The sequence below is a fragment of the Chiloscyllium plagiosum genome, unplaced genomic scaffold (genome assembly GCF_037043375.1).
Source record: "Chiloscyllium plagiosum isolate Xiang-an unplaced genomic scaffold, Cpla_swu_hap1 HiC_scaffold_25, whole genome shotgun sequence".
NCBI classification, from domain to species: domain Eukaryota; kingdom Metazoa; phylum Chordata; class Chondrichthyes; order Orectolobiformes; family Hemiscylliidae; genus Chiloscyllium; species Chiloscyllium plagiosum.
The window spans coordinates 19,023,858-19,041,749 of record NW_028270163.1 but is presented as its reverse complement, the minus strand read 5'-3'; the positions used below and the strand labels follow the sequence as shown (position 1 = coordinate 19,041,749).

General features: G+C 40.5%; 2 protein-coding genes across 2 annotated transcripts in view; one reads left to right on the top strand and one right to left on the bottom strand.

The window, feature by feature from the left end:
• fn3krp (fructosamine 3 kinase related protein) overlaps positions 1-9,165 on the bottom strand; it is a 29,431-nt gene extending 20,266 nt beyond the window's left edge. Inside the window, exon 1 of the mRNA XM_043714485.2 lies at positions 9,019-9,165. Coding sequence (XP_043570420.2) covers positions 9,019-9,165 — 147 coding nt within the window. The remainder of the gene's footprint in view (positions 1-9,018) is intronic.
• Positions 9,166-9,616: 451 nt separating this feature from the next.
• Positions 9,617-17,892, top strand: part of LOC122562038 (ras-related protein Rab-40B) — a 75,090-nt gene continuing 66,814 nt past the window's right edge. Inside the window, exon 1 of the mRNA XM_043714483.2 lies at positions 9,617-10,113. Coding sequence (XP_043570418.1) covers positions 9,858-10,113 — 256 coding nt within the window. The 5' untranslated portion in view covers positions 9,617-9,857. The remainder of the gene's footprint in view (positions 10,114-17,892) is intronic.

Below are 17,892 nucleotides of genomic sequence, written 5' to 3'. Positions count from 1 at the left end.
TAGCAGCCTGGTTCCACACAGCCTACAGCTGAACTTCTCTAGCTAAAATGATGAACTGAACTGCTCAGCTAGAGAGCTGGCCATGCCCCCTTGACCTATACAGGTTACTTCGAAAAACATAAAAGCTTTCGCCTATAGTCTCACCTGTTTATGTATAAACAAAAACGTCTTTCATCTCTGTACCAAACCCAGCTGTTTCGGAGCCCGGCCTGTTTACGACCCCTCTGAAAAAACCAAGGATACAATATCCTTGAGAAAAAGAACAGCTTTTAGAAAAAAGGACCAGCTTTGTGACACCTTCCCCCTTAAAAAAAATGAACCATCAATATCAAAGTCATGATTTGGAGGTAGCTTGATTAGAAGATGGCTTCATTTCTAAAACCCTTCAAAAAAACTGTTTAGTAGTGTAAAATACACATATACACGACACTAACTATCCACATGCAAATTCAGGCTGTGGCACACCCGCCACAGAATGTCACCGTATCTCATTTGAGTCTCGTCAACGCATCAGCAATCATGTTTTTACGACCTGCCACATGTACAATTGTCAAATTGAATGGCTGCAACAACAAGCTCCATCTAAGCAGTCTGGCATTTTTGTCCTTGAGTTGCTCCACAAATGTCAAAGGGTTGTGATCAGTGTATATGGTTGTCTCAGTTGTGTTGCTGGCAATATAAACACTGAAATGTTATAATGCCAACACCAAGCTCAAAGTCTCTTTCACCACCATTGAATATTTCTGTTGATGAATGTTCAACTTCCTGGAAAAATACCCTAATGGGTCTTTCTATTCCCTCATCATCCTCCTGCAGGAGCTACACACCGACACCCACATAACTGGCATCGATAGCCACCTTGAAAGGCTTTGGGTAAACAGGTGTGGCTAATACTGGGGCAGTGGTTAACACATTTTGTAGGCTGTCAGATGCCTTTTGATAGTCCGTTGTCCACTGAAACTTCTTGCCTTTATTAACAATTCGGTGAGTGGAGCAGCCACACTGCTAAAATTCGGCACAAACTTGTGGTAAAATCCACTCAATCACAGCAATTATAGTACTGCTCTTTTTGTCGACGGCGTGGGAAATTCCCCAATTACTTTTGTCTTTGCATCTCATGGGGCCACTTGTCCTTGTCCAATAACTTGGCCCAGGAAGGTGACTTGGGCTTTGGCAAATTCACTTTTAGCTAGGTTTACCACCAAGCCTGCCTTCTGAAATCGATGGAACAAGTCCAATAAATGCTGTAAATGTTCACTCCATGAATGACTAAAAATCACTGGCGCATCAATGTAAACAAAACAGTTGGGTAACCCAGTAATGACCTTATTAGTCAGTCTCTGAAATGTAGCCAAAGCATTTTTCATACCAAATGGCATGATTTTAAATTGCTGTAGTCTATTTGGCATTACAGAAGCTGAAATTGCCTTTGCTCTTTCTGAAAAAGGTACCTGCCAGTAGCCTTTGCACAAGTCCAACTTGGAAAGTTAAGTTGCTTGTCCCACCTTTTCAACACAGTCCTCCAACCTTTTCTGACAATAATCCCTCAGGAGTACATCTCTCCTCATCCTTCAGCATCATAGCCTGAGAGTATCCTGTGTCCCCTAATATTGTAACCTCTTTACCTGCTATTCCTGGCCTGTGTGAATAAACCTTACCCTCGCATGTATATTTTTAAAGCAGATCTGGCACTTCCAGGCTTGTCCTGTTGTTCTACATCTGGCTTTCTCCTGGCCCACCAAAACTGTGATTTTGTGTGGCCCACTTTATTACAATGAAAACACCAGAGCATTTTAACTTCTTTGTCCCTTCCTTTATATCCTGTGGTAAGTTCTCCTGATGATCTTCACTGAGATCTACCTTTCCCTTTCCACATGAGGATTTCTCTTTGCCCCAATTTCTATCCCTCATGGACTGAATTTGATTCTGGAAGCCAAACTGTGTTTTATGGAGTAGCTCATAATCATCAGCCACTTCAGCTGCTAACCTTACTGTTTTAACTCTCTGCTCTTCCACGAGCTCACACTGCTTTAAGCAATGAATCTCCGAATTCCTCCAAAATAATGATCTCTCTAAGAGCATTGTAGGTTTGCTCTATTTTTAAAGCTCTTATCCATCGATCAAAATTACTCTGTTTGATCCTTTCAAACTAAATATAGGTTTGACCAGAGTCTCTCCTTAGATTCCTGAAACATTGTCTATAGACTTCTTAAGCTCATATGTACTTAAGATGGCTTTTTTCACCTCCTCATACTCCCCATATATCTCCTTTGATAGGGAAGCGAATATCTCACTAGCGCTACCTACATCTTCCCCTGCATCCGCAAGAAATGCAAAACTTGCGCCCACACCTCACCCCTTACTTCCCTCCAAGGCCCCAAGGGATCCTTCCATATCCGCCACAAATTCACCTGCACCTCCACACACATCATTTATTGCATCCGCTGCACCCGATGTGGCCTTCTCTATATTGGGGAGACAGGCCGCCTACTTGCGGAACGTTTCAGAGAACACCTCTGGGACACCCAGACCAACCAACCCAACCACCCCGTGGCTCAACACTTCAACTCCCCCTCCACCAAGGACATGTAGGTCCTTGGACTCCTCCATCGCCAGACCATAGCAACACGACAGTTGGAGGAAGAGCACCTCCAACCACAAGGGATGAACTCAGATTTCTCCAGTTTCCTCATTTCCCCTCCCCCCACCTTGTCTCAGTCCCAACCCTCGAACTCAGCACCGCCTTCCTAACCTGCAATCTTCTTCTTGACCTCTCAGCCCCCACCCCAGCCTATCACCCTCACCTTGACCTCCTTCCACCCATCGCATTTCCAACGCCCCTCCCCCAAGTCCCTCCTCCCTACCTTTTATTTTAGCCTGCTGGACACACTTTGCTCATTCCTGAAGAAGGGCTCACGCCCGAAACGTCGATTCTCCTGCTCCTTGGATGCTGCCTGACCTGCTGCGCTTTTCCAGCAACACATTTTCAGCTCTGATCTCCAGCATCTGCAGTCCTCACACTTTCCTTTTTAAGCGTCAGGTTTTGAAGATCAAACATGCTCTCTTTTTCTCTGTCTCTTCTGCTGCTCTCTTTTTCCATCTCCTCTGCTGCTTTCTCTTTTTCCCCTCTCTTCTGCTTTTAGTCATAACTCAAACTGTTTAATTTGGACTAGATTCCCTACAATGTGGAAACAGGCCCTTCAGCCTAACTAGTCCACACCAACCCTCCGAAGAGTAACCCAACCAGACCCATTTCCCTCTGACTAATGTACCTAACACTATGGGCAATTTAGCGTGGCCAATTCACCTGACCTGCACATCTTTGGACTGTGGGAGGTAATCAGAGCACCCGGAGGAAACCCACACAGACACAGGGAGAGTGTGCAAACTCCACACAGACAGTTACTCGTGGCTGGAATCAAACCTGGAACCCTGGTGCTGTGAGGCAGCAGTGCTAACCACTGAGCCATCGTGCTTGCTGCCCTTTCCTTATCTCTCGCCTCTAACTCAAGCTGCTTCATTTGCAATTGAATTCTTGCCATCTCTACAGATTCTGATGGTGTTTCCAGCAAATTTAAATGCTAAGCTACTGCTGTACTTATCTCTCCTTTCCTCACAAAAGGAGGCAGCTCCAACCCCAGCTTGTCTGCTAATTCCAGCAGCTTGGTCTTATTCACTTTTTGTAAAACTTCCAAAGTCACTGTGTCCACCTCCAGAAAACTCTTGGCGACTGAAGGAGCCATTGCTATCCCAAGATTTGTCTAGCCAACCAAACCAACGCCCAAAATAAAGACACTAGCACTGACCACTTTCTGTTTAAATCCCGTAAAGAGCCGTCAATCTGTTTTACTAACAAGGCCAGACCACTCAAAACATTCTTAAGCAGGCAGCCCAGACCATAACTTTGCAATTTGTTTCAGTAAGTTTACCAAATATGCACAACATTCCCAATAAACAAACCCCTTAAACACAGAGCAAAACATGAAACAGGGTGAAGTTAGAAGGACAGAAGGTGAGAGAGTCTAGCAGCCTGTTTCCACACAGCTCCACAGCTGAGCTTTTCAAACTGAAGTGCTGAGCTGAACTGCTCAGCTAGAGAGCTGGCCAAGTCCCCTTGATATATACAGGTTACTTCGAAAACATAAAGGCTTTGGCCTAAAGACTCATCTATCTACGCATAAACAAAAAGACAATTCATCTCTGTCCCAAACCCAGCCGTTTCGGAGCCCGACCTGTTTACAACCCGCCTGAAAAAAAACAAGGACACAGTATCCTTGAGAAAAGGACCAGCTTTTCGAGAAAAGGACCAGCTTTGTGACATTCAGTAATAACACCTTGGTTCAATCAGAATAATTCTGCCAACCAATCACTACTTCTTTCTCCTGTTGCGTAAAGTGACAAGATTGTTTAAAATTTGGTATTCTTGCTTTTGTCGTGATGAGTATGAGATGAAAGATTTTGGAAGGATGTCTTTTTTTTTCAACAATTCATTTTAAACTAATTTTCTTCCTTTCCTGTTCCTGAAATTTCTGCCGTCTACCTATCAATAGATGGCCATAATTCGAATATATGCACACAAACAATCAGAGCCAAAATAACTGTTTCCTAGCACATATAACGGCAGAAACAGCCTTGGCCTGAGAGTTAAGTTTTATAATTGGATTTAATTTTTGCTTATATTGGTTCAATTTTTGTACGCATTTATATCACATACCAGATAATGCAACGCTGTTGTATGAATATTGCTGAAAAAAGACTAAGCTTTTCATCTTGCACTCATCAGGACAATTTGCAAGAAATACCAAAGTAAGGGTAAAACAACATTCAATAAGTGTGACTCGAACATCAAAATACACATCATTCTAAATGACAGGTTCAAAATATGTCAAGATTCTCCTTTAGAGTGTTTAGATTATTAACTCTCAGAGGAAGGCTCAACCTCCTCTCCGTAACAATACCATGTATGGCCAAACAGATGGACACTGCCATGGCATCCCAGCTAGGCCCAGCTCTAGCAAATATCTTTGCTGGATTCCATCAGAAATATACATTTTATGGAATGAGACCTAAGCTCCTACCCCTTACATTGTTCTGATACATAGAAGAGACATTTATCATATTTGAATTTGCGTCTGCATTTAAGGACTTCTTTACATGTCTTAATGGGCTCAATCCTGAAATCACATTCACCTCTGAAATGGAGCTGTCATATCAGCTCCCTTTCCTTCCTGCTCTAACTGAGAAATTGACAAGGGCTGTGTATATTACTGCCTCTGCACATCTAACTTCTCTAGTCAGGGTACACATTGGCATTCCTACAGTTCCACCTGGTAGAAGCTTGGTCTAAACAGCACCTCATAAAAAAGGCCCCAGCCATTTGTTCACCATGCAATTAGATATGACATCTCAACTGCACAACATTTGCTACATTATCCAGAGTGAGTGAAGAATTATGCTAAGAACCAATGGTGCACTTGCATGTAGTTGAAGCTACATGAATACACAGGATCCTGTCTTATGCAGAGAGAACATGAACACATAGCACCTATTTCAATGCAACACAACATATAATAGTCATTCGTTGGTTCATTTCTTGTGGCAATACCCTGACCTGCCTTGTTTCAAAAATTTAAATGAAGCTTGCCAGTTAACTTTCAATCATTATTAATAGTGTATTCTCCATAGCAATGCCTCCATCAATCAGAGTCCACTTGGAAACCAATTAGCACTCTCCTCTCAGAGTGGAAATGTTGGTTTCCCTTTACTTTGGCATAGTTTGTGAATTGTTCTGAAGATTGCAGGATGAAGAGCCTTGATAAAATGTGTCTTCATTCAGTACTAGAGTCATAGTCATAGAGATATACAGCATGGAAACAGACCCTTCAGTCCAACTGGTCTATGCCGACCAGATATCCCAACCCAATCTAGTCCCACCTGTCAGCACCCGGCCCATATCCCTCCAAACTCTTCCTATTCATATACCCATCCAAATGCCTCTTAAATGTTGCAATTGTACCAGCCTCCACCACTTCCATACACGCACCACCCTCTGTGTGGAAAAAGTTGCCCCTTAGATCTCTTTTATATCTTTCCCCTCTCACCCTAAACCTATGCCTGCTAGTTTTGGACTCCCTGACCCCGGGGAAAAGACTTTCTCTATTTATCCTATCCATGACCCACTTTCAAAGTTTTATTTACCCTGGGAAGATGGTGGCATAATGGTCGTGTCACTGGACTAATAATCCCGAGGGACAGGTTAGTGATCTAGGGGAAATGGGTTCAAATCCTTCCAGAGCAGTGAATTTGAATTTAATTAATCAAACAATCAATCAGAGGTTGAAAGCTATTCTTCGTAATGTTGCACCAACCCATCTAGTTTGCTATTTTCAAATGTTGCACCAATCCTTCTAGTTTGCTAATGCCCTTTAGGGGAAGGAAATCTACCATCCTTATCCAGTATAGTCTTCAGCATGTGACTCCAGACCCCCAGTGAAATAATTAACTCAACTGCCCTCTGAAATGGTCTTGCACAACACTCAGTTCAAAGGCAGTAAAGGAAAAGCAATAAATGCTAGGTTTGTCAGCGATACCAACATTCCATGAAAGGAAAAGAAACTATATGAAGTTTGACTGATTAAAAGTGGTAGATCAATATACTAGTGGGCTCTGTAGCAGTTTCATCTGAGTTGTGTAACATTAGTCTTCATAGAAAATTCAGTTATTGGTCTTGGCATTGAGGCATAATGTGTTAGTTTGTTGGATTCAAGAACTAGTTATTGAAAATAAAACTGATTAATTTAGTTGGGCGCCATTCATTCAGAATATCCTCAAGTATTTGGTGGATCTTCTCAGTTGGCAGAGTCAGAACAAAATTGCCTAAGTTTTGGAATGGGAATATATCGATTCTATTTCTTATGAAGCAGCCAAAGATATAATGTGGATGACAGCTTATACTGGGAAAATCCAACTAAAATTTACTCAGGGATATGACAGCAGAGCTTGTTGTGCAGTAATAAGGGATGGGAACCATGGTGAAATTTTCCCTCAAATATAAAGAAATGTAGTTCAAGGATCTGCTTGTCTCAGCTTATTACGGATGAATTCATCTTGGTGTGCTTGTAATTATTTTAGTATCAAAAAAATTAAGCCACAAAAGAAACGGAAAAGATATCAATTTTTTAATTTATGTAACATTTTTGTGGTTCACTCTTCATTGTTTGTAAGTAACTTCATCTTGATTAAAATATTTCTATTCTCAAATATAATAGCCTGCTTTGAAGCCTACTGAAAGTCTAACTCCCAGTAGGCACAAATGTTAGGAAATGAGGAAAAATAACAGAAATTAACTGTAATCCACATGAATTTACAACAAAGAAATAAAATCCATTATTGTAACCACAGGTACTGATTACTTAGGTTTCTTCTGCATCAAAAACAAGATGTTACCTATCCATTACTATATGTGTGGCATGGTTTATAAAAGAACATAAAATGTAGGTACATTAAAAAGAATTTAAACCAATCAACTTTGTTTCTCAACATACAAAACTAGTAGGCAGGAAAAGACCAGCTAGTCCATCAAACCTCCCATACTCATGATTGCAGGAGCATCAAGACAAGTGAGGACTTAAATTTCCAAATTCAATGAATTGCACATTTTGGTCGTTGATAAATCTCAGTTAAAAGAACATGTACACACTGAAACAAATCAATCAAATTTCATTAAGATAGCTGCTGCCAGTATAAGAGAACTATAATACAAAATGTGGTTTACATTTCCAATGACGCATCCAACCTTTCTTGAGGAATAATATACACATTAAAATACTCACCTTATTAGAAATATGTCATACTGGTGCACCATGGCTTAGCTGTGACTGACTTTGCATTATAACATCTACTACATATACTATCTACTTCCATCATATTTTCCCTGTACTACATAAGATTTTGTAACCGTTTCTTCTAACTTCCTCTTTAATGATATGATTTAACCAGCCTCAATAGCTCTGATTTGTGGTAACAGATACACATTTTTACAAGCTTTTCACAAAAAGCAATGCTTCCTTGATGCTACTGTGCTATTCATAAATGTACAAGAACATATGTTAATAAATATCTACCAGACAAATTAAGTATTGTATATCTTCAGTACATTTCTTCACATTTGATTCTGCCAGCCTTAAACATGTCTCATACAGAACATATTCCCTCCTATTTTGTGCCACATTTAGAATCACAAAATAACTGCAAATAAAAGCAGGAAATTAACTTAAGGTTGCCAATCCTGCACAATGGCTCTGTACTCTCAAATGAATTAACCATCTACACAGTGCTGCTATAATCTTGGGATAAAAATCATATATTAAATCTATTTGAACATTTTCATTTATTAGTTATAGAAATACCCTATTGGAAATGAAAGGACAGTTTCAATGGGGATAGGAGATAGTATGATGAAATCTCAAGGAATATATCCAAAAAGTGGTGGCAACTCCAATTGTACCACAGCTTAATACATCTATTCAAAAACAATTCACCCAAATTTTCTCTATTAAATCCTCATTTTTTTCCCTCCCTGCATACGCTTCTAAATGATTCCTCCTTTCTGGAAATGTATGCCATATGTGATCATTCTCTGTCTATCAATCCTACATATGCTGTTGCTAATTTAACCTGAAGCAGGGTTATACCCGAAACTTTGATTTCTCCACTTCCTGATGCTGCCTGGCTTGCTGTGTTCTTCCAGCCTCCTGCTTATCTAAAATAACCTGTGCAGTAGTATTTCAGTCCCACAATTTAAAAATAATATTCACTTTTCACTTATAACTCCTAATTATAGAGTTTTCTTCCACTATTTTTGCAGGGTGAAAAGCCCAACCACACCCTGCCCCTCCTATCATTTTGACTGGAGGCATCAGTGTTACTCTTTGCACTGGCCTGCAACATTGAATTGTCTCAGACTCTTCATGGAACGCATCAAAACATTCAAACAATCCGGAAAGAAAATACATTAACCTGATTTTTGTGATTGATTTTGACAAAAACTCTTCCTGTATCCGTCTCATAACTCTGCCCTTGACTAATGCACCCACCCCCTGCATATCCCAATTGTTTCAGACGAACTGTATTCAGCTCCCGCTTTAACAAGCTCTCCATCTTCATCAACTCGCAGCGGGACTTCGGCGGGGATCTGTCTATGGACCGCCTGCCACTGATCTAAAAAAAGCTCTTACATCGCGTATTTCGTGCACCTGAGACTAATTTTCTGGAGGTCCGACAGTTTCATTTTTAAATTTCAGAGATCAAAAAAATATAAAAACGGAATGGGGGCATTGAAAGCCGACACCTGCCAACGGGATAAACTACACGTCCCAGACTTCCTGGAGGGCCAGGACCTCAGCTGGAGCGATGTGTAAACAAGGGAGAAGGCGGGGTGGATGGGGCGGGGTTATGACTGATGGACGGATAATGTACCCAATCAACAGCGGGAAAGTTGGCCGTGGGGCCAACTTTCGTGGAGGGACGACCAATGACGGCTGAGTTGGGCGGGTTGGGGTGTGGGGGCCGCACGAGACGGCCAAAAGGGGTGTTGAAGCGTCGAAAGGGGGGCGGTCGCTGGTGTACATGGTGACGGCGGACGGTTTGGAACCGTGTTTAGAGGTGGTTTTAAAGTGGGTTGGATTGCATCCGAAAGATCGGAGGTGGAAAATATTTGTATGTATAAAAATGCGTGTCAGTTCGAAAAATAGGTGGAGGTGAAAAGGGAATGGGATAGAAGAGAGGACGGTTGTTGTTTCAGACGGCGAATGGTTGGCAGCGCGAGCTCCTTGGGGAAATTTTCCTCTGGAAAGTGAATGGTGGCGGCAGCGGCAGCGGGGCGAGCTGAAACTTGTTTGATGAATTTTTACTTGTTCAACGAAAGGAACTGTCCTCGGTCCGCCCCAGCATGGAGCGTAGCTCGTGAGAGGATGAGCCAGAAAGGCAGCCCCGTGAAGGCTTACGACTTTCTGTTGAAATTCCTGCTGGTGGGTGACAGTGATGTGGGGAAGGGAGAGATCCTGGCCAGCCTGCAGGATGGAGCTAGCGAATCGCCCTATGGTTACAATATGGGTGAGTAGTAAACACGGCCTCTCCTTGGAAGACGAACAGTAAACAGAGATGACAGCCAGGCTATATTTTCCCTCATCGAAAAATATATTTATAAGGGAAGCATTACATAACTGTAATGCCAAAGTTGACTACGTAGGTTATAAACCAAATCAGTCTTTTCCAACACTGTATGTTGTTACATTTAGTTAATACTTCCAGTATTCATCAATGTCAAACTATTGTTACCTATTGTAATATATATTCTGCATTATGGCTGAAAGGATTTAGATAGAGGCAAAAAAAACCTGCAGATGCTGGAATTCAAAGTAGATAAACCGGAGGCTGGAAGAACGCAGCAAGCATTCTCAAAGATCCATCCCACCCTGGCAATGTTTTTCTACAACCTCTATCATTGGGGAGAAGGTACAGAAGCCTGAACATGCAGCAGCCAGTTTTGAAACAGTTTCTACCCTAGTGTTGTTAGAATACTCAAACTCTTAAGGTTCACTTATACCTGTGTTTTTGTTTTTGCTGCTGTTTACCTATTATTTACATATCTATGCTACTTAACTCTGTGATCTGCCTGTATTACTCGCAAGACAAAGCTTTTCGCTGTGCCTCTTTTCACATGACAATAAATTCAATCCAATTCAGTTCAGTTCAATTTGATTCATTTCAATTCAATTCAGGCAGCACCAAGAGTCTTAGGAATGTATAGCACAGAAACAGACCCTTTGGTTCAACTCATCCATACCAACCAGATATCCTAACCTAAATCTAGTCCCATTTGCCAGCAATTGGTCCATAATGTTTCAGGTATAAAACCATTGACTTCTCCACCTCCTGATGCTGCCTGGCTTGCTGTGTTCTTCCAGCCACCTGTTTCCCTAAGTACTTTTGCCATGCTCCTCCAAGCTTTAGTATATCTTAGCATGTCATCTCAAAGCTGGCAACTGGTGTGATGTTTGGCCCCATTACTCTCTATAGTCCTTCTGCTACAGTCAGGAAGCATCCATAGTTAGAATGGAAAAGTGTCAAGTGTACTTTTATCATAATGTCACAAAATATTTGATATGTCAAAATGATTCAAGGCAATATGGATTCAAGTCCTGGATTTGAGCTTAAATCTATCACAAGTTCTAAGTATATTAATAGTTTGAGATTGCACACTTGCTTCAAAGAAAGTAAAGTTGAATTATTTATCCAATTATTCTCTCATTTGACTTCACTTTCCATATTGATGAATATAACCCGTCTGCTCTAGATGTTTTGCTGTGTTTTCATGCTGAAACTGTAATTAGGCAAACAAATTTAAAAATGACTAGATTTGAAAAGAACATAGTTCGTTTGAAATCAACTTGGGCAATCCAAGCCTTTTATTAATCATCAACAAAACAAACCACAATATTAGTAGTGTGGATTTTGATTTGCATCCAGATTACTTCCGACCTTGAGTGTTTTTAGTGACTTGAATTAATTATAAAGGTTATCCAAGCAGATAAAGTGTTGTCATTTATATAGCAGTTTTGCAGTGGAGCTATTTAGGTGCAACGTATTGTTGTTGCATTATAGTTGTGTGATGTGTGGACAGTATTCGCATTCTTGGTGAAGTTTAAAAATCTCGGCTAGTTCGATAAAGATAATTTAGATATGCATGATTTTGGTAATCTCGTGCTTATTCAGTCAGATTTCCTTAACTTTTCCAAGATATTTCAGTTCAATCTGTTTTGAAGACCAAAAATGAGAAGAAAATGTAACTAAGCTTGCAAATGGTATTATTGTGAAATTGAGATGCAGGTGTGCTTATTCAACAGAATTAATTATTTGTAATGGGCCAGCATTTAGACTGTGGGAGGGGTGAAAGATGTTGATTTATAGATGTGACTATTGTTTTGTTCCTAGGATTGTCAAATCCTAATTCCGTTTATTAGCAGCTTTATTTTTCAATAATTTGTTTTCATTGCACTATGCATCTAATTAGAAAATGTGAAATTTCACGAAAATGGAATTCTAATGTTTTTCGAAGTGAGAGACTGATTTTGGTGACAGCAGCATTTTTCCATGTGAGTCATAAAGTAATAGGTTCAAGTTCTTTCAAGAGATTCGTGCACATGATCCTGGCCGATTCTGTTTGAGGTGTGATGTCTGAGATGTAGGACTGTGACTTCATGTAGTTGAAAGATTTCTATGTGTCGCAGAGAGAAATCCTTCTCAAGTTCTGGCCAACTTTCTTTTTTTCCCTCAATCAACACAACAAATTATATTTATGTGGTGCCTGCATGCAAATGTAATGTCACTGTTTCACAAAAACACTATAGAACAAAGTATAACACAGAGACATACTAAGTAGGATGACCAGAATTTTGGGCCAAGAGGTATTTTCCGGAATTTTTATGAAAGGGAGAAAAGCAAGGTGGTGAATTGGAAGCAGGAAGGTGTAGAGCTTGGGGTGTAGGCAGCTGATAGCACAGCCACCAGTGTTGCAACATTTAAAATCGAGAATTCAAGAGAGAAATTAGAGGTTTGTAAGTATCTGAATTGTGGAACTAAAAGAGATTATAGAGACAGAGGTGTGGAGGCATGAGGGATTTGAAAACAATTATGTGAATTTTAATGTCAAGATATTATTTGACGGGCAGCTAATATCAGACAGTAAGCACAGGAGTGATAGGGGAATGAAACTTCCTGCTAGTTAAGATACAAGCAGCAGAGTTTTGGATGACCTTGTGTTTTATGGAGTGTGGAATGTTAGAGACGAACCCAGAGTTTGTCGACCTAGCTGAATATAGAGTTGATGAAGGCATGAACGAAGGTTTCAGTGGCAGATGAATTGACACCAACTTAATATTGTCCAACTATGTATCTCGTTACTTTTGTGGATTCTGGTGGTTCGTATTGTTAATTTTGGAGTAGTAACTACACTTCAAATATATATAATTGACTGATACCAACAAATTGACAGGTACTATATAAATACATGTTCTTCCTTTGAAAACACTGGCTAACTGGGGAAATGTAAATAGCTCCACAAAAAAACCCTGAAATTTAAAAATACAGCTTTCAGAGATTTTGAGTATGCTCTTCACGTTGGTGTGGAGATGTATATTTAAGTTTGCATAAATATATTTGTGTTCTTTATTTAAATTTGTTATTTCGTAATTGGAGTAATTTATGTGTATCCAAAAACCGGTTAGCTTCTTACTTCAAATTAATTTATATGTTAGATAACTGTTAAACAAATGAAGAGTGGATCTAAGTAAATTTAAAATAAAAATAAATCTTTCAGATGGGGTGAATACTAATTTGATCAAACATGAGCATTTTTTTGAATTTCTCATTTTCATTGTCTCACAGATTCATACAGAGTAGAGCCCTTTCACACACCCAGTCTGCACTGACATAACTACCACTAAAAGTGCACGAATCCCAATTTCTTCCACATGTCCCATATCTTGAATTTATGATAATTGAAGTACTCCTCCAAATATTTTTGAAGGTAGTAAGGTTTCCAGCCTCCATTACCTTCCCAGGCAGTCATTCCAGATTTCCACCACCCACTGAGTGAAAACGTTTTTTCCAAATCCCCTTACCCTAAAAATTATTCCCTCTCATGATTGATCCCTCAACCAAGGTAAACAGCTGCTCCTCTTTACCCTGTCCATATACTTTACAATCTTATACACTTCAATCATGTCTCCCTTCAGTTTTCTCTGCTCTAAAGAAAAACAATCTAATCTATTTAGTCTGTCCTTGTAGCTCAGTTTCACCACCCCAGGCAACATTCTGGTGAACCTCTTGTAGTGTTAGCACAGCCTTCTTGTTTTGAGGTGACCACAACTGCACTCATTATTCTAGTTGTGGCCTGACCAACATTCTATGCAGCTCCAACATTACCTCCTTAATCTATGCCACAACTGATGAAAGCAATTGTCCCATGTGTCTTCAGAACTATCCCATTCACATGCTCTGCCAAATTCAGGGATCTGTGCATAATTACCTTAAGATCCTCATTAAATGCTCCCTCATTTTGTTTCTTCTTCCAAAATGTATCACCTTACACTTATCAGGGTTAAATACCATCTGCCATTGATTTGCCCATCTGACCAACACATTCATAGCTTCCTGTAACCCACAACCATTTTTGCTATTGACCACTCTACCAATCTTGGTGTCATCTGCAAATTTGCTTAATATTTCTTCCCAACATTTTCATCGATATCATTTATGTATATAACAAACAATGACGGTCTCACAACACCAGGTTATAGTCCAACAGGTTTAATTGGAAGCACTAGCTTTTGGAGCACTGCTCCTTCATCAGGTGGTTGTGCTGATGAAGGAGCAGCACTCCGAAAGCTAGTGCTTCCAATTAAATCAGTTGGACTATAATCTGGTGTTGTGTGATTTTTAACTTTGTACAACCCAGTCCAACACCAGCATCTCCAAATAATGAAGGTCTCAGTACTGATCCTTGTCATACATCACTGGATGATGATTACTAAACCAGTTTCTGATACATCTCATCAACTTTGTCAATTTCATATGTTTTAACCTTCTCAATCAGTCCTTGTGGAACCTTGTAAAAAAAACTTTGCTATAGGCCGTATATAACTACATCAACTGAACTTGCCTTATCCACACACTTAATCACGTTCTCAAAAAAATCTAACAAATTTGTTAGGCTTGATCTCCCTCTTACAAAGCCATGCTGACTATCTGTAATTAAGCCATGCCTGTCCAAGTGGGTATTAATTCACTCCTCCAGCAGTTTCCCTACTGCTGATGTGAGACTTAGCAGTTGGTAATTTCCTGGTTCATTGCTACCACCCTTAAAAAGTAGAACCACCTTAGCCATTCTCCAGTCCTCTGGCACTTGCCCTGTGGCCAGAGAGGAATTAAAAAAGGATTGAATTCAAATTTGAAACTTGCATACATTTGACTTCAATCTCACTGTATGGTCCTGATTTTGCTATCAGCAATAGGTGAGTTGTACTTGCCATTCATTATGTTTATAGCCACCACAGACTGTTTCCTTTTGAGAGTTTTTCTCACAATTACAGCATTTACAAGCAAAGAGCATGAGTACACCATTTGATTTTCAAGCCTGTTGTATCATTTCAGAGGATCATGGCTGACCTGATTGTAACATTAATTCACATTTCTGCCTAATCCTGATAACCTTCCACTGTCTTGCTTACAAATAATATATTTGCCCTTACCTAAAAAAAAGTTTTATCTGCTTCCACCAGATAGAATTTTCATAGAATAGAATCCCTACAATGTGGCAGTAGACCATTCAGCCCTTTGAGTCCATACTGACTCTCAAAGAGCATCTTGCATAGACTTCAATTCCTGTGGTGGCAGGGGAAAGTGCCAGGAGGGGAGGGTAGGCCTCCCTGTGCCCACACCTCCCTCTCCCCTCCGTCCAAGACCCCAAAGGAGCATTCCACATCCATCAAAGTTTCACCTGCAGTTCCACTCCTTTATTGTATCCGTTGCTCCAGATGCGGTCTCCTCTATATTGGGGAGACCGGACGCCACCTCGCAGAATGCTTCAGAGAACATCTCGAGTTTTAACTGGTAGAATTACATAGTAACAGGTTATCATTGACTATCTGTAGCTAGAATCTCTTAATTTGCAATAAATAGTCATCTTCTCAAGCACAGAAAGCTGCTCCATGCTTTCTGTCATCTGGGTCTAAAGGTTATTATGAAATTTTACATACTGTTCACAAGCTTTAACTTTTGAGATAATTCTGAGAATCGCATGTCTTGATAATCAGCATGTTACTCCAGTGAGGCACATTATAATTTTGTAATCCAAATGGAAGTACTTCCAAGATATTTGAATACATGATGTGAAATGATGTGTTTTAACATTTGGTAATAACATGCATTATATAATAAACCTCATACCATGTATCATTGCATCTGTTAAGATTTTATATTAATTCTGCAATTGTATAAGTAATTCTGTAGCCAAACACGAACATAACAGAAAAAAAATTGCATTTACATTTGATGTTCAGACGAAATTCCTTTTAAAATTTTCTACAAACTCGGACCCCTGATAATTGGTGCAGTATGCTCTTTATTTTATGGTTGTGATTGTTTAGCTTCCACTTTACTGCCAAAGTAAACAAAATGAAACAGAAGGGGTTTTAAATTAATCTGTTCTTAGTCCAAAGAACAATTAAAGTTCAGTCATTTTACAATAAAAATGTAATGCAGGAAAGATGTTAATTTTGTTGCAGCAAATGCAATGTTCCCTACATTTGTTCATTTAGAGGATTATGCCTGGACTTTTTCTAATTACTTACCAAATTGTGGGAACGAAATTGGAATTGGAGAGTGAACCTATTAATTAAGTTAAATTGCAGTTATTAAAAATAAAAATTGATCTGCGTGAAATGGGCATGATGCTTTGAGACAGATTGTTGGAGAATGATTGTCCTTCGAAGAATAGCCCTTGCAGGTTGGCAGACCATGTAAGTACTGCTACTTGAATGAAAAATGTATTTGAAGATGATGACTCTTTTCCTTGAGGCAGTTGAAGTGTTCAGGTACTTCACTTACCTAAAGCCAAGGGTGTAATCTTTGGGGGATACTTTGTAGCTCCAATATGTTCACTTTTAATTTTTTAAAATCACACTGCAGGGATCCAAGATGGCAGCGACCCAGCAAGACTGAGTCTATAGTGCTCCTCCCAAGACTTGGGTACAGTGGGACACCCACCCCCTACCACTTTCACCAAATCATTTATAATAGTTGTTTAATTTAATTAGTTGTGTAATATTACATTTAAACAATTTAATCCTAAGTAAAAATGACTAAAGGGAAGGGAGCCCACAGCTCTCAGCAGGCAGGAACCCCTCCCCCACCCTTTCCAGCTGCAGCAGAGCGTCCACAGCCGCCCCGGGGGACTTACCAACAGTAACAAGCCTTGCAGAAATTATTTCCAAGCTGGACTCGAAGATCGATGCCTTTATTGCAGAATCCAGAAATCGTTGGGACTCGCTCTCGGCCGCGCTGCAGAAGCACGACCGAGAAATCCAAGAAATTGAACGCCTAGTCGGAGGGGCGGAGTTAAAGGCCGCGACCTCCGAAAATACCACTCAATCGGCCGTGGATCAGGTCCGGACTCTCGAGCAGCGAGTCCGGACCTTGGAAAATCATATTGACGACCTCGATAATCGTTTGCTGGCCCTTCCCGAACAGGAAGAGGAAGGCCAGCTTACAGCATTCCTGGAGCAGTGGCTGCCACAACTTTTAAATCTGCAAGCTGGATCAGGCCAGGTAAGGGTGGAATGGGCCTACCGGGTCGCAATACGCGGGCCCGGCTCGAACCAGCACCCACGCCCGGTCCTGTTCCGGCTGCAGAGCTACAAGGAGAGGCAGATACTCCTAGAAGCCTCTAGAAATCTCGGAAAAGACCCCCAAGCTATGATCTATAAAGGATCCAAGATCATGCTATTTCAGGACTTTTCCCCGGCTCTGGTTCGAAAGAGGAAGGCATTCGACGAGGCGAAGAAGCGTTTAAGGGATTTAAATATTCAGTACTCCTTACGCTACCCAGCGACGTTACGCTTTAACCATGAAGGATCCGTATATAACTTTGGATCACCAGAAAAGGCTAAGGAATTCTTGGACTCTCTTAGATAAACTGTAAGACATAATGGATGTTGGTCTGCCTTTTCCCCCCGCTTTGGTTTATATCCCCCCCCCTTTTTTTTCCTCTTACCTTACTGTTTAATATTATCATGGGGGGGTGGGGAGAGGGATTTGATCTTCTCCCTCCCC